We start from the raw sequence: 18,358 nt of genomic DNA, 5'->3' as shown, positions 1-18,358 counted from the left end.
GGAAGTCAGACTTTGGTACTTTAACACTGGGTTGCATTTAAGAACTAGAGCTCAGAGCACAAACCACTACAGGATGAGACACGCCATCAGAAGAAACAGAGAACCAAGGCATACTCAGATTCACAAGCATATCACTTAAGGCCTTGGAAATGAACAGCTAAGCAGTCAGATGGAGAACAAAGGGAGCTGTGCACATACCTGTCAGCTAAGTAAAAAGGAAATACCAAAACATAAGTTTTCCAGTGTTTTCCTTTCTGCCTCCTCCAGTTGTTTTTATAGGCCTCGATAGCCATTACAGAGAGAGACATTCAGTCAAAGCAAGCTACACTACTGAGCACAGCTCTCCTCGAGAACGGAATTTCTTTCATTCCCATGCCCCAGAGCTGTGGCTGGGCCTACACTACAGCAATACCTCTCTGCAGGGCACTGTTATGTAGTATGCTTGTATTTAGCAAATCTTCATTAGCTCTAAAAAGGCAGAGTGGTTACCATTAAGGCTCATCAGTTTTGCCTCCTATCAACATGTGGCTCCCCAGCATGTACTGGATCAGTTACTTTATCATATTTACTACTAAAGCAAGGTATCAGCTGTGGGAAGCTCAGGTTGGCTAGTTCGTCCTCTTTAAGTGGTTGCTGGTGGCATGCAAGGTACTTCCCTCCCCAGCCAGCAGAGTTCATGTCCCCAGAGAGGGCAGCTTTCTACTAGTTGTAGTGAAACTTTTCACCTTATCTTCTCCTTCTCCGCCTCCGTCTCTGAAGTGATTTGGACTCGCAGCTTTGAAAGTCTCTCGGTTTCTTCCTTTCTCACCCGCAACTCTTCCTCTTTGAAAGCCTTTGCCAAATCCTCTTTCAGAGTCCTGAGAGATAAGGAGCAGGAAAAAAAAAAGGTTCAGGAGGCTTTAATGTCTTCAAAGCCACCTTCCCCAGGCCCATAGATCAGCTGCTGCTCCCACTAGCTGTGCCTGCTCGAGTGATGCATTCCCAAGGCTCCAGATCATTAATTCTCTTCCATACTTCCAGAATGCGGCTGCTGGTACTGGAGACGCAACCTCTGAGGATCAAACTTCTGTGGCACGTTTTTAAAATGCAGTATATCATCACAGGTGGCACCTTTTTTTTTCCCCTTTTTTTTTTTTTTTTTTTGAAGTAAATGAAATCAGCTCCTGATAAATGAAAAGAGGCTCCCAGCCAAGGTAGCTGGATGGATTAGCACATCTGCAAGCTCCATATTTTCATACTAGACCCATTTTTATTACTGCTTTATTACTGCTTAGACTTTTCTCCCTCCAGGTGCAATTTCTGTGTCTTCCTTTGCACCCAACACAGCATTCCCACAACATTTCATGTCAAGGTATTCTTTCTGGCTGGCTCAGTGTGCTGCTAAGAGCATAATTATTAGGGCCACCCCAAACAAAATGCAAGCCTTGAGAGCAAACCCCCAGAAACAACAGGACACAGCTCCCAGTGCTCTTCTGCTGCCTGGATTCTTATTAGTTAGGTCCCTGCACATTGGTTTGGTTTCGCGTGTACAAAGCCTTGCCCTATTCCTAAAAACCTTGTTTGGAAGTCCCTCTGTAAAACATACAGTACCAGAGTTTCATATGGTTCCTCTGGAGCAACCTCATCTCTTTTAATGTTCCAATTTCCAGTACTCTTACTGCCATTTAGCCCAGGATTTGAAAGTCTGCCAGGTGGTAAAGCACCAGACACTAAAGCACCAGGCACTGAACTGGAGACTTTTCCCAGGTTTACAATGAGAAACAGGTTCATAGTTATGCTGAAAGCTGCATATACATCGAATCATAGCTCTTCTTGCAGGACACGAGGAAGATGCTCTCTCGTCAATACTGGAGAGAGAACTTTCCTGAGGTGGAATGTACTCTCTACACATCTACTTCATGCATCTACAGCACTGATAGCAGATCACTATTCATTTCCAGATGTGCAGATCCTCAAGCACAGGGTTGTTTGCATCAGGCAACGTCAGTCCCATGCTCCTTCCCCCCAGAAGCCTTGTTCTCGCCTCCTTCACCTACAGCTCTGCAAAGCAGCACCAAGCTCCTGCTACAGAGTTCGAAGGGGGTGACCTATAACACAGCACAAGCCTGGGGCCACCAGCAACGAAGCACAGCTGGGAAAGGCTCAGCAGGCGAAACAGGGGGGAGAGGGAATAAAAAAGGAAAGTACCTGAGGGATTTTTCTTTTTGCTGATGAAGCTTCTGAGCTTCCTCCTCCTCCTGCTGCTTCATCTCCTCCTGGAATTGCTGAATTTTCTCCTTCTTTGCTTGCAATAAACGCATTTTCTCTTGCTCCACCTCCTTCTCCAGCTCCTTGGCTATTCCCTCTAGGGATTCTTCATTAGGCTGGTTCAAGGTCTTCTCCTGTTTGATTTCCTCCTCAGGTTGCCTACCAAAAAAAGAAACCACCTTTGGCAAAAGGATAACAGAGAACTGAGCAACATGAAGGGAACAGCAACATCTCCCCACACAGTATCACCTCCAAACCAAAAATCTCAAAGACACTTGCTGTACAAGCTTCACTGTCTAGGAAGGGAAGGAATATGCAGAATCTCCACTAGTTTGCAGCCACTTCTGCTGGGCTGGGGTAGAGTGCTGGTGGGGAACACTTGCTGTTTAGCTCACAGGAGGTGAGGAATGGCAGCGTAGGCAGGTGGAGGGCACAGAGGCAGGAGACAAGCTGGCTACAGAGCTCATGCCGTCGGTGTTCCCTGCCACATGCCTGGAAAACAAACCCATTTTCACATTTCCCTGCCAAACACACTGGCCTTACACCCCTAAATTTGCAGCTCACAGGAAGAGATTCAGAAAAGTACTCTTTAAGAGGCTACTGGGGGATACACAGCACACGCTCAAGGCTTCAAGTAACACATTACCTCAGATAACAGCATGGGAGAGTCCCCAAGCACCACTGGTCAGACCTGTCATTGACCCCAGAGAAACACTGACTGCTAAATTATTAACACCAGCTCTAACAGCACTCAGGTCCTGCATGACTCTTATTTTGGCCCATTACAGCTCACCTTGCAAGGGTGACATGGCCTCACTTCATGAAGGATCTAGTAGCTATGAAATCCTGGCTGGGGCTGTCAGGCATAAAAGCAGATGCAATCAGTACCTGCTTCCAATCCAGGGACTGGCAACGTGCTTCTGATGGACCAGGTATTTTTCTGCATTTGCCATCTAAAGTGTGCTGGGATTTTGCCAGCTCTAGGCAACAGAAAGCCCTAAGCTCTCCAAAAATTCAAAACCAATCTGTTTCTAATTAAGTTTTTTCAGACATAGAATAGCAAAGTTATGAGGCCTGAAAGAGGCTGAAAGGAGGACAAAATGAACATTGGTCTAAGAACAAAATGACATTTTTATTCATTGCTAGTGAAATCTGAAGCAGCAAGGTCTCAGCATGCTCTGAGACTGCTAGGGTAAGGCAGAGCGACTTCAGACTTGCCAGGAAACAGGGAAAAAGCAGCCCCAGAAACATAGCTTTGAGTCAAAGGGAGAAAGTTCCTTAGGTAGCCACTAGTAACATCAGAGCAAGAGAAGGGAAAGGGTACTTAGGTTCTAGGGAAATCACACACCGCTAGGGCTCCCCATAACGCCACATACTCTGGGCTGACTGCAGAGACACCTCCAGAAGGTGCCAATTATCAGGCTGCTCTGCAAAGCAGTTTGGACCCTTCCACCCTTTTATCATGTTCTTCCATTTGACACATTTTTTTGTTGAAAAAAACAACCAGCCAACACAAACATTTACACAACTCAACACAACTCCTAGTAGAAAAAGTGAACTACTGCACTGGTCTCCACACCAAAGATTGCTTTTCCACTGCTTTGTCCTGAGAGATGCACTGCTTATTTTTTCCAACTTCATCTGCTGATCTGTCATTTGACATAGAAACCAAAGTCAACATAATCATTTCTACCAAGATCTTCTATTGCAGTGAAATTGCAGGTATGCATCAGCAAAGACTGTCAATTTAGTACAGTGATAAACCACTAGTTTTTGCAGGGAACCTGAGTTCTACCATCTTGTGCTCTGACCTCATTATCTCAAACCGACCAATATTCCCAGTGACTCTAATAAAACATATTTTGTTTTTTTTTTCCTCTTATCTCAGCACTACTCAGCAAGTGAACTCAGGAGGCTGTGTGAAAGCATTTATCAAAGGAGTGTGAATGCTTGGCCTTGTTCGCGACACTGGCAAGAAGGAGGCTTGTCCAAGTACACAGCAAACAGATCTTGCCCCATCCCAGAGAGTCCTGTGTCGCAGACCCCAAGGGCTGAGCTGCTGTTCCCACCCTCCCCAGTACAGACAACTGTCATGCCATGTTATCTCGGCACTCTTGCCAGCAAAACAGCTGCTTGGATTTGCATACTGAGGTGTTCGCGGTCTCTGCTATGCCCACCAAACTGTATCTCCTGGTGTGCTGACATCACACAAAAGAATACAAAGGGCAAAAAAAGGACAAAATCTGTTATGCTTACAACACCAGGGACTTAAACCAAGCCCTTACGCTTTCTGCGGGGCAGCAAGCTCCTCCAGATTGATTAGGCTATCCAGCGATCCCTCCTCCGGCTCCAGGGCCACAGCCTCTTCCTGTTTGGGGTTTTCTAAAGCAAAACACTTCTCTTCTGATGTTTCACTTTGATCCCTCTCACTTTGCAGCAGAAAAAAGGTAACAGAAGATCAGATTAGCACAGGTTAGATTCTAGTACCTGCTGCAGGTAGACAAGACAGAGGGAGGACGGGATGCACAGCCGGACCGAGAGGGGCACAAAGTCCACAGCACCAGCTCATGCCTGCCAATGGGACCCATTTGTCCAACCTGGGGCTGCCGAAGGCAGAACAAAGCTCCATCCCATTCACAGCCCCGCAAGCGCTGCCAGACTAACAGGCAGCCAAGGCTTTAACAGGTGGCTGTCAATCTCAAAATGCTGAATCCCTTCCCTGGATTATATCCCTCTCTTTCCAAGTCCTTAGAGAATTTCCCCAAGATAAATCAGCCCTATTAGTAATACTCGCACTGTGTCTCAGTTACAGATGGAAATATTGGCAGGCATGTTTACATCTACAGTCCTACTTCATCTTAGAAGCACAGAGAAGAGATGCTAGGCAAGCACGAAGTAGCTTTACAGGCAGAGAGAAAGGAGAGGATGCATAGCTGGGAAGCAGGTACCAAGTGATAAGGAGACAATTCCTGTGGGCAGAACATATTTTCAGGGACCTTCACATGAACAGCTCCTCTGAGCACAAGGCTGCGAATCCCAAGTGCACGCAGCAAGTCATTAGGAACGACTGCAGCTTCTTCTGTTCACAAGTTTTCCTGGCACAGGCAACAGCTTCTTGGCTCCCAGTGCCCAAGAATACTGTGCAACTCCGTATGGAGACTAGGAGTTTTGACACAGTTCATCTATAAATGCCACATGCTACTATTCTCAAGGAGAAGGTTTGAGAGAGCATGGGGCTCACTGCTCAGCACAGTATTTTGATCAATTCAAACAAGTCTCCACAAACAGGAGGAAAATAGTTCCCCTTAACAGTCTAATCCTCGCAGTAACTAAGAGCCTGCCTTGCTCTTGGGGTGACAGCTGTTGCACTCTAGAGTAAGTTGTCCACATACCAGGATATAAAACAGCTTAATATTGACACTTGCCCAAACAGTGACTTGCTCTAGGCCACCTTTATGGAAGGAAATGGAACAGAACCATTCACATTGGAGCTGGACTCTCCTGCCGTCGGTAACCGTGAGCCAGGTTGCCCCTAGGAGCCTTCGGCTACAGGCTCTTCCCAGTGAAGAACTGGCAGTCCAGCATCACCGGTGCCAACCGAGCTCGGGGGCTGTCTCCGACCCCGAAAGGTGTGTCATCGGGTGATGGCTAGTGGATAGTCTTCCATAGTTAAATGCTATAAGGCACAACCCACAATGTGAACAAGTCCAGACCATCTTGGCAAGACCATTCACTTTTGCTGCCTTAGAGAAAAGTCAGATAGCTGTAAGGGAAACTGAAAAGCCAACTTCACATCTGGGGGAGAATGCCAGGAAAAGAAAGGCAGGCATTTTTTCTGCCTCCCCAGCCAGAAGCTGAAACAAAGTTGAAACCTGCTAAGACAGTACTAAGGAGGTGGGGAGGAGAAAAGTGAGAGATGGAAGAGAAAAGACCTTGTGAGAAGCTGCAGGACCTCAGGGTGTTCTGCAAGGGACTCCTGTACAGGTCAGAGCGATCAGAGCACAGCAGGGGCAGACTAGACAGGAAAGTCGTCCGGAACTAGACCTGTCCATGCCTCCTTGGTTGCCCTGACTGTTTGTACCATACCTCTTAGCAGCTTTTGTTCTTTTGCTTTGCTCTTCCTCTATACTGGCTTTGCTTTGGTCTTTTTCCTCTTCTCCCAGCTCCTGTGCCTGCAGGTAAAAGCAAACAGTGTGGAGTTTGCTGGCTCCCTTGCTGTCAAAGCCTGTCAGGAGCTTACAGTGGTTCTGCTGAAGAGCAGTTGCTGCTCTGGTCCTGCACATCAGCACTGATGCCAAGGACCAAACTGCATCCACAGGGTATTGCAGAGCGCCCAGCTGCATGCGCCAGCCTCCTCTCCCGCAGGTAACCACGAGACACAAAAAGCTGGAGGGACACCTTGGAGAAATAGTTCCACCAGCACAACAGAGACACCCGGGAGCTCAGCTCTCCAGGTTGAGTTAGATTTTGGGTTTGGGGTTGTTTTTTCAATACAGAGGATGGATTCTCTGCCAGCGCTCAGCATTTTGGACACATATCCAAGTAACACTAAACTCTCTGAAAAACGTAGGACAAAAATCTCCTAAAAAAGGAATGTCATCCACACAAAAGTGAAATAATGTGCCATGGCCATAAAGCAAATTGACATATCAACTATGACCAGAATCACAACGGGACTCAGTTCTGCCTTGCATCCTGTTCCCGAGCAGATCATCATGGGCATTATACTATGTGCAGTCACACTTGCACAGGGATTTCTGACTACTCTCTCCAGAACAAATCACTCTGGGTGCTGCTGAGGAAGCCAGCCCCCTCTTGGTAATCCACTTGAGTGATTTCAGTTGGCTTATTTATGAAATACTAAACATTTGAAATATGAATAGCAAATATTTGAATATGAAAGTCAGCCACCCCTTCTCCCACCTGCCATCTACCAGGTGCCTCTGTCCAGAGAGGTTTTTGTGAGTAGAAAGGAAACCAGCAAGCAGAGAGGCATAACCCCAAGCCAGGGAGGATCCAACTCCGATCTGCAGGCTTGCAGCCACACTGAGTGGTGGTGAAACACGCACCATGCCAGGCCCAGGAAATCGAGGCTAGTAGGTAAGGACCAGCTGATCCCACCTGAGTAAGCAGAGCAGTCAGCAAGGGTGTCAGCACTCCCTGCAGTGGGCACACACAAACATGCATTGCAGAGTTCGCCAGGGAGAGGAAGAAACACTCTCTTCATACCATGGGTCCTACATGGAAAAGCATTAACGGCCCAGCCTTCCTGCTGAGGTTTCTGGACACTAGGTCCCCAGAGGAGCTCATTCATAAATTCTGGGGACCACAGAAACAGGAGGCGAGCTCAGCCTTTGCCATGTGAGAGTGTACTAAGGGGCAGGGCCAAAATGAACACAGAATTAAAACAGCAGTAATTTATGCAAATGTACAGTGGAGCAAACAGCAGAAGGATTCCCTGCAAGTGCTGTCACCTTCCATCACATCGGCCTGGCCAGAGCTCTGCCAGGCAGCTCTCCCTCCCAGCCTCCCTCCTGCCCCAGCCTAAATAATGACTTCAGTTGCTGAGAACCAAGGAGCTCAGCAAACGCCTTCTGGCTCAACTTGGGCTCTGCCACCACTGTCTTCGAAAGTAAAGAAGCCAGACAAACGGACACCGAGATCTTCCTGGGAATAAAGATAAGCAGCAACAGAGTAATGCTGCTGAGCCCACTCCCGGGGCCCCTGTCGCACTGCTGCCCAACACGCCTTCCCAGGAGGGCGCTCCCTCCCCAGGAATCACCGGCTGCAGGGATCTCGAGACACATTTGAGAAGGTGAAGACAGCACCTGCCTGCAAGGAGCAAGAGCTGGATTTTAAGCCCTGACTGTGCAGTCACAGGAGAGTTTTGCCCCTCTTGTTGCCTCGGGACCCCCAGCAGCCCCGGAGGAAGCACCGAGTACTGCTAGCAGCTTGGTTTTCTGTCCTATTTAAATGCCAGGCTGAGTCCCACAGGAGAAATCTCACATGCTCAAGCTATAAAGGCAGTCTTGGGGGCACAGCAAAGCAGGATGACAGATAATAGGCTGTCTCCTCTCTCTGCACAGCACAGTCCCCCAGGGGCCTCAACAGGAGGGTTTCCATGGTCTCCAACACGCAACAGCTTAGACCCTGAGCCTGCTTCCAGCTCCTCACCACCACCCCCCTCAGTGCGCGGCAATGCCAGCAAAGCAGGATGCCAGCACTTTAGACACCTGTTAAGTGGGGGGTCCATTGCCAGGAGAGAAGTCAGGCCTCCCGGCAGGCAGCAGCCCACACTGCCTCTGCAGCCTACCACAGCTCCTGGCAAAGTGCACTAACCAAAAACTCCAATGCCCTGCTCCAGTTGCTGCCACAGAGGCGGTCTTTTTTTAAAGCAGAATATTTTGCCAATATGTTCAAAGCAAAGCAAGCTCATTTGTGGAAGTAAACACATTCCAACAATCCAGAATCATTTCAAAATAGCCTCTGTCTATCGACACAAAAGAGCAGCTGCAGTTCTGCAGGGGGCACCATTTCAAATCCACCTCTCTCTCCTCAAGACAAGGCTGTAATAAACTCAAAATGTGTCTGCTCCAGCAAGACATTTGTATGCACGATGACTGCACCGTAGCAAAAGGGAAAGGGGGAGAACACAGCAGGCATATGTTTTGTTTTCCCTTCACATCTGATTATGCTCATTATTAGGCACAAGAGGACAGGTGTATTCTCCAAACACAACCTAACAAACTGGATTGCTCCTCTCTGCTGGACAGGTGGTGAGTTTGTCACTCAAGGTCTCCTCCAGTGCAGCTGATCAACTCACTTACAATCAGATCAAGGCTGAGTAAACCCCAGCTGGAGCCCTGACCCTCTGCCGCACACTGCAGCACGCTCTTCCAGCCAGCGCGCTGACGAGCTGATACGGTACGGGAGAGGGGTAGCTCAGAACACTGAACAGGAATGTGGGGCTGAGCAAGCTGACTCAGTAACAAGCTGAGAAGACAAGGGTAAAACCTCAAGATGCACAATAATCTTCTTCACTTAGAACCGCCCTATCACAGCTACATCCTGGGCTGACGTGACATGGGAAGCGCAGACACGTGCACGCATACATACGCTCCTTCACATGCCACATGGACTCACAGAAAGGATCCTATTCTTCCCTTACAAGAAAGCAGGCAAGACAACCAAAAAAGCTTAAGAATAAAGAAAGTTTCCTTATACCAAAATCTGTCAGAGGGAGTTAACCTCCTTTTCTTCCCATCTCTGCTATCATTCTCTGTTACACAAATCCTCTCCATCTGCTTAGGGGAAATAAGAGGACAAACACATTCACAAGAGAAGAAATGAAAATAAACTCTGCTTCCCACCATTTCCACAGGAAATCTATGCTCATATTGGAGGAAGGGAAAGCGCACATGCATGTGCACTCGCATTCACGCACCCCTCACAAACCACCTCCACTCCAGGTTTATGTCCTTGGTGTAGCTGCCCCTCATGGGGTAGACTGTGACTACCCGCCTGTGACCTCTCCGCAGACTGGACTCTACAGATACAGCAGCGCATTAGGACTGTTGCTCTAATCCCTGCCCTGTCACAGGCAGGGCACTTCACATTTCACTTCTGTTTGCCTCTGTCAAGCCTCCATGCCAATAGTGCATGACGTGACAGCATTTTGCCCTGCCTATTCAAACATCAGTCCCTGATCACATAAATAGCACTCACCTTGCACGTGGGGCTGTCCAAAACAGGAGAAAGAATACCCACATCCAATACCTGCTCAGAAAGCCGACTCTGGAAATGCAGGTCCTATAAAAGAAAGCAGACAGGGATCAGTTTCTGACAAATAGGCATGGGTTTTGCTAGAGATCCTCAGAGGTTAGAACAAAATCATAACACAGCTTGGAGTCCACTTTCACCATCCCACTGACAGCAAATCCTTCATAGCATTAGATATTTGAGCAATTAGAAAGGTTTACAGGGCACAGGCAGGCCGAGAGTCAGAGGATTGCTAGTGGCTTGATCAGCAGTCAGTTGGGTTTCCTATTTCCCCACGTCTAGGGGTACAGGCAGACAACAGAGTTTTTGCAGAGCCACCTGCCTGGACACTGAGAGATGGGGTGATGTGTGTGACACTCACTAAACCAGCAGGGACTGGCTTGGCCACTGGGAGTGTGTTGCACAGAGGGTCTCTTGCACTGATAATCCCAGAGGAAACTGTGATGCCACAGGACTGCAGTACCGCACAAGGAGGACATCACGGCATTGCTACAGGGCACCAAGCTCTTTCTGATGCAGGCTTCCATGCCACAGACCACGGCACGCAGAGATGACAGATGGCACGTCCAAAGCTTGCAGCAGATCCTCCCCCACCCTCTACTGTTCTTATTTCTGATACTGTTGCCGATTTTCTGAGGGACTTTTCCTAAAAGTCAGATCCTGCAAGTTGCCCACAAGCTATTCACTCTCCGAGATAATTCTCCCAACGGCAGAGTCTCCATGGGTTCACGCACTTGGCTGCACACGCAGGGGGGAGCGTGTGCACGAGCGCGCATGCACGCATGCCCACAAGCAAGCACTATCAACGGTATTGTTTGACGCAGCAGCCACTTGCCAACATGCAGGCTTGCACTAACACTGATAAATAATGATATTCTCGGCCATTTTCTGGCCGTGCTGCCTCTGGTCCCACTGGCAGATGGCAGTGGCAGTTTCCTGTAGAGATGAAGAGATGCTGACGGGCATTTTGCTCCCCCCATCTCAGGGCTACCCTCCTGCACGTTCTCCCTCTGGGACTTCCAGGAGCCAGGACTCCCAGCCATGCGGACTCCCCTTAGAAAAAGCTGCTCAGTCCCTTAAAGCACAATTCTTACATTGCTTATGATTTCTTTTTTGCAATTATCTGAGCGCAGTCCCAGCTAAAAATGACCTACTTTTCCAGGGATATTATCTCACACACAGATGGTATCTGCCCTTTTCTGAAACCTCCTCTCCTGCTTCTCATCACACCTGTCCCACTCTTGACTGCACGAGTACCACAAGCCTCCTCACCACAAACAGTACGTGTGCCAGGCCCTCACACAGCAGATCTGTGAGTACTACTGAGTCCCTCGCCTCGGTTTGGCTTCTCCCTAGGCAGCAGAGCCTTGCAGTTAGAGGAAGGGTCTGGAGCAAGAGCTGGTTCTCCCAAAACTGCTCCCTAAATGCAGCTGGTCCTTGGTCAAGTCACTTCCTCTAACGAAGCCTGTGCTTGCTCAGTGATTTGCTAAGCACAGCACAGCTTCAGTCGTTCAGGAACCTTCCTCAACGGCAAAGGCAGCTAAGCGCAGGATGACCTTGCTGGTCTGTGCCACAGCTGAAGGTCACTGCTTAGCAGTTAGGGAGTCAGGGCAGTAAGACTGCAAGAGACGGCCGAAACATTAACTGGCTGCCCGTTTGCAGGGGAATGCTAAGTCCACACCCAAGGGACAAGGAACTTTTAGTGACTCACCACAGGCCGTATCAGCTCGTGATCTGAACGGTTAGAAGCTGGCAAGTCCTCCCCACATTCGCTGGTCTCGGATGCCTTTGAAAGCTGAGAGAAGATATGCATTACAGAGTGTACATGGGTTACCCCGCTGTTTCATTTAGGCGTTTCCAACAAAAAGGATAACAACTGATTCTTGGAAAACAAATCTGGTCTCTATATACCATAGATAACATACCATACCATATTTCTTTCCATAGGGAAGGAAAATAGCAAACATCCAAGGTGACTGATCATCACAGGAAAGACACTTCTAGGGGTGTGACCCACAAGACAACCACAAAACACCACTTCACAGACAGAAAGGACTGGGGAAGGGAAGGGCAGGGGTAGGAGATGGGGCTGAAGAGGGCAAAGAGGTGCTCTTCAAATATTAAAGGCACTTGTCCCACTGTCCTCTGCTTCTCCTGCAAGGCTTTTCACAGCTCTGAGAAAACTCCCCAGTCCGCCCAGCAAATGTGTAAAGCCATATAGAACAGTATCATGATTTTTCAATGGATTTGAAAGTACAACACCTGACATTGCCTGTTTGCAGAGAGGACTCCTATATTCCCAGTCACCATGAAACATATGTAGCTGTTTAATGTGCTAACACCCATGCAGTCCTGCTGACTTCAGCAGGACTCTTCAGACGCATAAAGAAAGCATGCAGGTAAACGTTTGTGAAAGTGAGGCCTGGAGTTTCAAGCTCCTCAGGACAGGGCGTGTTTTCCAGGCTCAGTTTTATAGTTTATCATTTCTTAAAGACATTGCGAATCTATGGGACTAGACAAATTATCAAAATTGGCAGGAAGGAAGCTAGATTGGAAAGAGATAATTTACCAGGTCTCATATTCTAACTCTCCTGGAAGACACGGAACAAAGCTGGATAGGGTGCATTTGTTTGACACCCCAGATGCAGGGGCCAGGTTGTTCACCCATCTGCACCTTGTGGTGCTTCGTGGCTCATTGCTTGCTGCACAATCCTCAATCTCCTTGGAGACTGCGCAATCAAGTACCTTGTTTCAGCTCTTCTGCAGTCTGCCGTTTTTTGGTTTTCCCCTCAGAGAGCACTAGAAAAGCAGTGCACGGACTGGAAGGTATTACACTTGGCAGGCTCAGCCCGCAGCTCTGGAGCCAGAGCCCAGGCATAGTCCTTCCCCGCTCTGACCTCACGCTTCCCTATCAGCATCCTTCCTCAGAGCTGTAAATATCACAACTGGCAGCTCACTTTACACTTTTGCCCCATCTCTGCATAAGCTGAGAGAAACAACAGAAGGAGAGAAACAAAGCAGTACGGACAGCTGGGCTTGGTGTGAACTTCATTATAAAACCTGCTTGCTTAGTACAGATGGCAGCACTGAAAGCTGAGACTTATTTCTCCTCTAAGATTTGAAACACACGTCACAGTTCAGGGTTTTTGCCTGTCAGTTGCTTTGGACAGCACTTTGTTACATGCATAAAAGAGTGATTTCCTATAGCTCAGGACTAAAGATGCCGATTTGGGAATTTGAAGCGCTTGTATCCCACTGAGGAACACACTGCTGACTAGGAAAGCACTTACGCTGAGCTAACAGAAAATGAGCAAGCGCTCAAAGTGCTTTCCTGAATCAGGGCCTTACAAAGCTGCCACAGCAGCCTCCACACCAAACCCAACCCATGCAGGCAGGGCTCTTACTTTGCCAGCATCCAGCCTGCTGTCTGTTTTCAGATCAGCTGCTTCTTCCCTTATTTCATTTACAATCTTTTCATCAACAGACACAGTGTCGACGGTGACAGCCAGGCTTGCCAGCTGATCTGCCTCAGCAGTTCCAGCGTCTGGAGATGCAGCTCTAGGTTGCCTGGGACTGCTGGGCACATCTGTCCCGGCTGCTCTCCTTTCCCGCAGAGACTGTGGCAACTCATCAACTGCAGAGACTTCACCTTCCACCTCAGCATCTTTCTTGCCCAGTAGTTCATTCCCAGCGAGTTTACCATCAGACTCCTCTTTGTTCTGGCCAGACAGGCTACTGTCAGCATCTCCAGGAAGGACTTTAACTGGAGTCGGAGGGCTCGCATCGTCAGCATCCAAGGAAGACTCTTGCCATTCTTCAGCGTGTCTCAATTTTAAAGACTCCCTCTAGGCAGCAAGTCAAACAAGATTATAGCTACAACATTCTTTACTCCTTCTCTGAGAGGATGCTAGGGTCAAAAATAGCATAGGTTCTCCTACAGCAAGAAGCAAAATCACAAAGCTTTGGGTGACTTTAGCAAGACCAGCTTGATTTATTTTCATGCATTCCCTTTCTAAGACCAGGAACTTTGTTAAGACAAACACATTCATTTCCTGGTAACTGGAAACAAGCTGAGGCTTGTTTTTACTCTGTTGCTTTCATATTTATGGGGTCCCAGTGGATGAGAGTCAGCAGCGGATGCTGCAGAGACTGTTGGCCACTGGGAGCACCTTAGATGCTCTGCAGTAGGTTCAGTCATGCTTGAACATTCAGCATGCTCAGTAAGAGATGAAAGTTTGCAGAAGACTGTTGCTGGATATTTACCTTCTGCCTGAAAAGATCACCAAGGAAGGGCAGACAGGACGCAACCATTCCACTTCCCAGTGAGACAAGCTCAAAGGCAGGCACTGATTTAAACCACCACTCTTTGAGCTCAGAATGAGACCACCACTAGTCAACACACGAGACTAAGAGAAAAGGATCCATGGCCAAATGACAGAACCATCTGGCCTTGGGAAAAACAACCCTGAATAAAAGCTTCGTCACCCAAAGATTCAATCGCCTCTCCCAGCAGTGGAGAGGCCCACAAAACTCGCAACGAAAAGTGCGATAGGCAGGAGGAAGCGGGGAAGGGTTCCTTCATCAGTATGCAAACAAAACTGCTAGCACTTCCTACTTTCTCGCTGTTTTATTAATGCTGTGGTGTCTTGTCAAACATTAGCTGCATCCTGCGTACAGCGTGTACCATACACAGACTGCATATTTTAACAATGTATTTTTATCAAAGTGCAACTGGAATGCTGTCACTGTTAAACACGGAGTGCTGCAAACCGAAAGAATCTCTTCTAGCATATCATTTGTCTGAGAGACCTTCTCAGGGCTGTGAGAGTCATCGATCAAACGAGAGAGGAGGACAGAGCAATCCAATCACTGGGTACTTTCCAAAAAACCTGCAGTTCAGAGTCTCACCTGCAATTTGCTGAGCAATAAATGAAAGCTTACAGCCCGTTTCCAGTTCAGTGCCTGGTTAGCAGAGGCACACAAACACACCACTGAATCAGTGGCCAGCCACATCAGGCTCTTCAAAGGTTTTGGCAACATCTTTATTCCAGAACCCAGAAGAAGTTGCACGCAGGTGTCATTTCTTTAGTATGACACCAGTGCACCAGCCCTCATTACACTGCTGTTCATCTGGGGATTAGTGTATCTGGAAAGGCTAGACACCAGTCATGCTCCCTTTTAGACAGACTTGTCTTGGAGCTTTCATTAGGACCCTTCCCTAGGACATCTGACAGTACCAAAGAACAGACATGCCAAATGAGACCAGCCAGGATTCTTAGACTTACATAAAAGTAACCAGATATCTGGTTTTTTTTTTTATGTTTGCTCTGTTGAGGAGCACACACAACACTCACCAGAATATACTGGTGTATCCATTAATACTGTGCATACAAAGAGATTTCTCTCTGTGCAGATTCATCTCACTTACTAGAATATCCCAGAATAATTTCTTTAGCTGGTAGCATCCTATTTTAAGGACAGAAACGGATGAGATTTTTAATGTTATACCTTAATGATCATGAACCCAACTCTCCGGAAGAGGGAACTGTGCAAATCAGACACACAGGCTTTCCTCTTGCAAAGATGGACATTTTTTTCTATGGATTTCAGAGCTAGGACAAGTCATTCAGGTTATAATTGACTTTAGCTGGTCCTTTCACAAGCTGTAACACATTTTACCTGCAACTGAGTGACACTAAATGGTATGAAATTCCTGCCCATCAAATACATTACCTCCAGACTGAAGGACCCAGTGATCAGCATAAATCTAGAGAGAAACACATCGATACCAATTGCACGAGGTTTTAGAAAGTCATCTCATCCAGAGATGAACAATCAGTATGAACAGCAACCACTAGAACTGAATCCTACTCATCTCAAGAAACAGGATGACTATGCCAGCTCTTTAGATTTAAACAAGTTGAACGTGAGAGGTCACAACAACAAAAATTTAGTCTTCTTTCTACCTTTGAAAGGGGGGAAAAAAACAAAAAAAAAGAGAGAAAACTCATATTGCATACAGAATTGCTCTGAACGCTGAATGTGCTCCCCCACAGGTTCCTGAATTCAGGCTGTTCTCAGGCACAGAGGGACAGAGCGCAGGTTAGGTTTGGCAGACCTCATCTGGGAAGCATTTGCTTGTTTCTTACACTGATACCTCTTCCCATGAATGTAATACTTCAACCAGCAAAAGAAACAAACCAAACAACAACTCAATGCACACCACAATGTTAGAAGCAGCCTATTTCCTACTGCATGCGAAGCTTCAATGACATCGTGCAAGCAGGCCCGTGATGTCAGAGAGCCGCTCATCGCCTCTCTCAGACTGCCAGCTCCCTCCGCGGGGCTCTGTCGGTGCTGGAGATCGGCTTCAGCGACATCAGCTAACCGGCTGCCACAGTTCTCCTCCCCGGCTTTGCTGTTCTCCTAATGGGTGGGGTAACACATCTGCTAGCCAAAATTCACAAGCCACCTTTCTGAGCTCGCATTTCAACTGCTTCTCTCCTCACTCCTACCATACAGTACAAACTAATATTACCAAAAAAGGCATTTCACATTTTACTTCTTTCTCTTTGCTGATGTTATTGAAATAGAAATTATAGTCAAGAAGAAAAGCAGGTGATTAACTGAACTAAATGTCTGACACTCCTCATCTCCTAAAATAAATCATGGGAAATGATTTTGACACACTGGATCAAGCAAATGGTCAGGAGGAGCGCTAAGAGCGCCTGGGGGTTCGCTCAGCCCTCTTGCCTGCCGTGTTCACAGAGCTGAGGCACCCTCCGAGGGGCCGCGTGTACCAGGCCTCGTGACCTCGCTCTGCTCCCCAGAACCCTCCACCACCGCCCGGTCAAGCTCCTGCCGCGCTGACCTCGCTCCGCTGCGCATCCCCGCAGCCGGAGCCTAGCACCCCGACACACCACCGACTTTCCCTCCAGCTGCCTCCGCAGGAGAGATCTGATGTGGCTCTAGACAAACAACGAAAGCAGGGGGACAGGATAAGGTCAGGCCCCTGGGACAGGTCTGCCCTGTGTATCACCTAGCGGAAGCACCCTCGTAGCAGAAAGCTCTCCAGCTGAACAGCTTTCCAAGCTATACCCAGGAGCTCACAGGCCCAAATTCCCAAATGTCAAACTGTTTATGCTCTGCATGCTTTACTGCTGCTGCTTTTTAAAAAGTCAAACTGCTGGCCAGCTCAATGAATTTGCTGTTCTACCAGACAGGACTTGCTCCGCTTCCCATGAGTACTGTCTCACTATAGCGGTTCACCATCCTCCCTGTATGAACACATCAGCCATTCCTCCCCTTTAGCTAGTCATGCTTGCACTGATATTTTATGGATGTCTTAATTTCCTGGGAACCAGCAATGCTGCTTCCTGCACATACATTTCTGCAATAACACGTATGCTGTATTGTGCAATGTTTATTTACAGAGACAGCTCCTTTTCACACATTTCCATCTGGTAAAAAAGCCTTGCATTTTAATTTCCCACCACATAAAGGACCCCTTGACTCCAAATGTTTACCCAGAGATTGACCTGTACAGAAGGCAGAGTACTAAAGCTTCCCAAACTGCAAGCAGTACAGTCTGGGGATCAGTTCTGCTATCATGTGTGATCCTCTCTCCAGGCATCCTCTAAGAGATGCGTCCAGGCCTTTTTCCTCCTCTTGCCCCTTTCAGCAGTACCCCAAAGTTCTTTCATATATTAAAGCACAGTCTTGCCTGTCTGCAGCAATTATTTCATCTCAGGAATTCAAGAGGCAAGAAAACCAGGTTCAGATGATAGCTAACCCCACAAATAGCCAAACCAAGCTCCCCAAAAGAGGCACTCTTTTTAAGAGGACACTCTAGCTATTGGGTACAAACCTCCCACCTCAAGTTTTCCAGCATCTGCCTTGGGTTTCATTTTCCAGTACCTTTTCCCCGGTTATGTTACCCCTTGCTGCAGAAAAGCTCACTGAAGAGGGTAGCATTTCTTTCCGGCTCTCCTTCCTCTCTCACAGACAGCTTGTGCCATCTTCATGCAGCTTCCACTCTCACCCATCATCTTGCATCTCAGCAAGCCACTAAATCCTCACTTATTTCCTTCGAATATGGATATTCAGCTCTGATCCACAGACTACATTTCATCAGCTTTTTCATCAAGTCACCCCATTACTTCTCAGACTGCCCTTCTGCAGAGCCTGTTTAACAAATCCTTTCCTCCTCTCAGTTTTGTAATGAAGCTGGGGAATGGCTTGGGATGCAAGCTGAGAGCTCGCTCATAGGAATGCTTTTCTACTGCCACCTTATGGAACTACACGTGAATTATGTTTTCCAGTGGGGCACTAA

General features: G+C 47.8%; 1 protein-coding gene across 10 annotated transcripts in view; it reads right to left on the bottom strand.

Moving 5' to 3' along the window:
• LOC106497839 (centrosomal protein of 164 kDa) overlaps window positions 1–18,358 on the bottom strand; it is a 58,479-nt gene that overhangs the window by 28,267 nt on the left and 11,854 nt on the right. For 9 of the 10 annotated variants that reach the window (XR_010886262.1, XR_010886264.1, XR_010886265.1 and 6 more), the window contains exons 8-13: window positions 13,431–13,871; window positions 11,738–11,821; window positions 9,973–10,056; window positions 6,334–6,419; window positions 2,188–2,406; window positions 726–857 (exon numbers count right to left, since the gene is read on the bottom strand). Coding sequence is in view for 6 of the 10 variants with exons in the window: in XM_067310168.1 (XP_067166269.1) it covers window positions 726–857; window positions 2,188–2,406; window positions 6,334–6,419; window positions 9,973–10,056; window positions 11,738–11,821; window positions 13,431–13,871 (1,046 nt within the window). In the remaining 4 variants the exon portion in view is untranslated. The remainder of the gene's footprint in view (window positions 1–725; window positions 858–2,187; window positions 2,407–6,333; window positions 6,420–9,972; window positions 10,057–11,737; window positions 11,822–13,430; window positions 13,872–18,358) is intronic. The other variant, XM_067310170.1, reaches the window with a different exon arrangement.

This window comes from Apteryx mantelli, chromosome 23, assembly GCF_036417845.1.
Source record: "Apteryx mantelli isolate bAptMan1 chromosome 23, bAptMan1.hap1, whole genome shotgun sequence".
NCBI classification, from domain to species: Eukaryota; Metazoa; Chordata; class Aves; order Apterygiformes; family Apterygidae; genus Apteryx; species Apteryx mantelli.
Note: the sequence above shows the minus strand (reverse complement) of the source record. Positions and strands in the feature narration are given on the sequence as shown.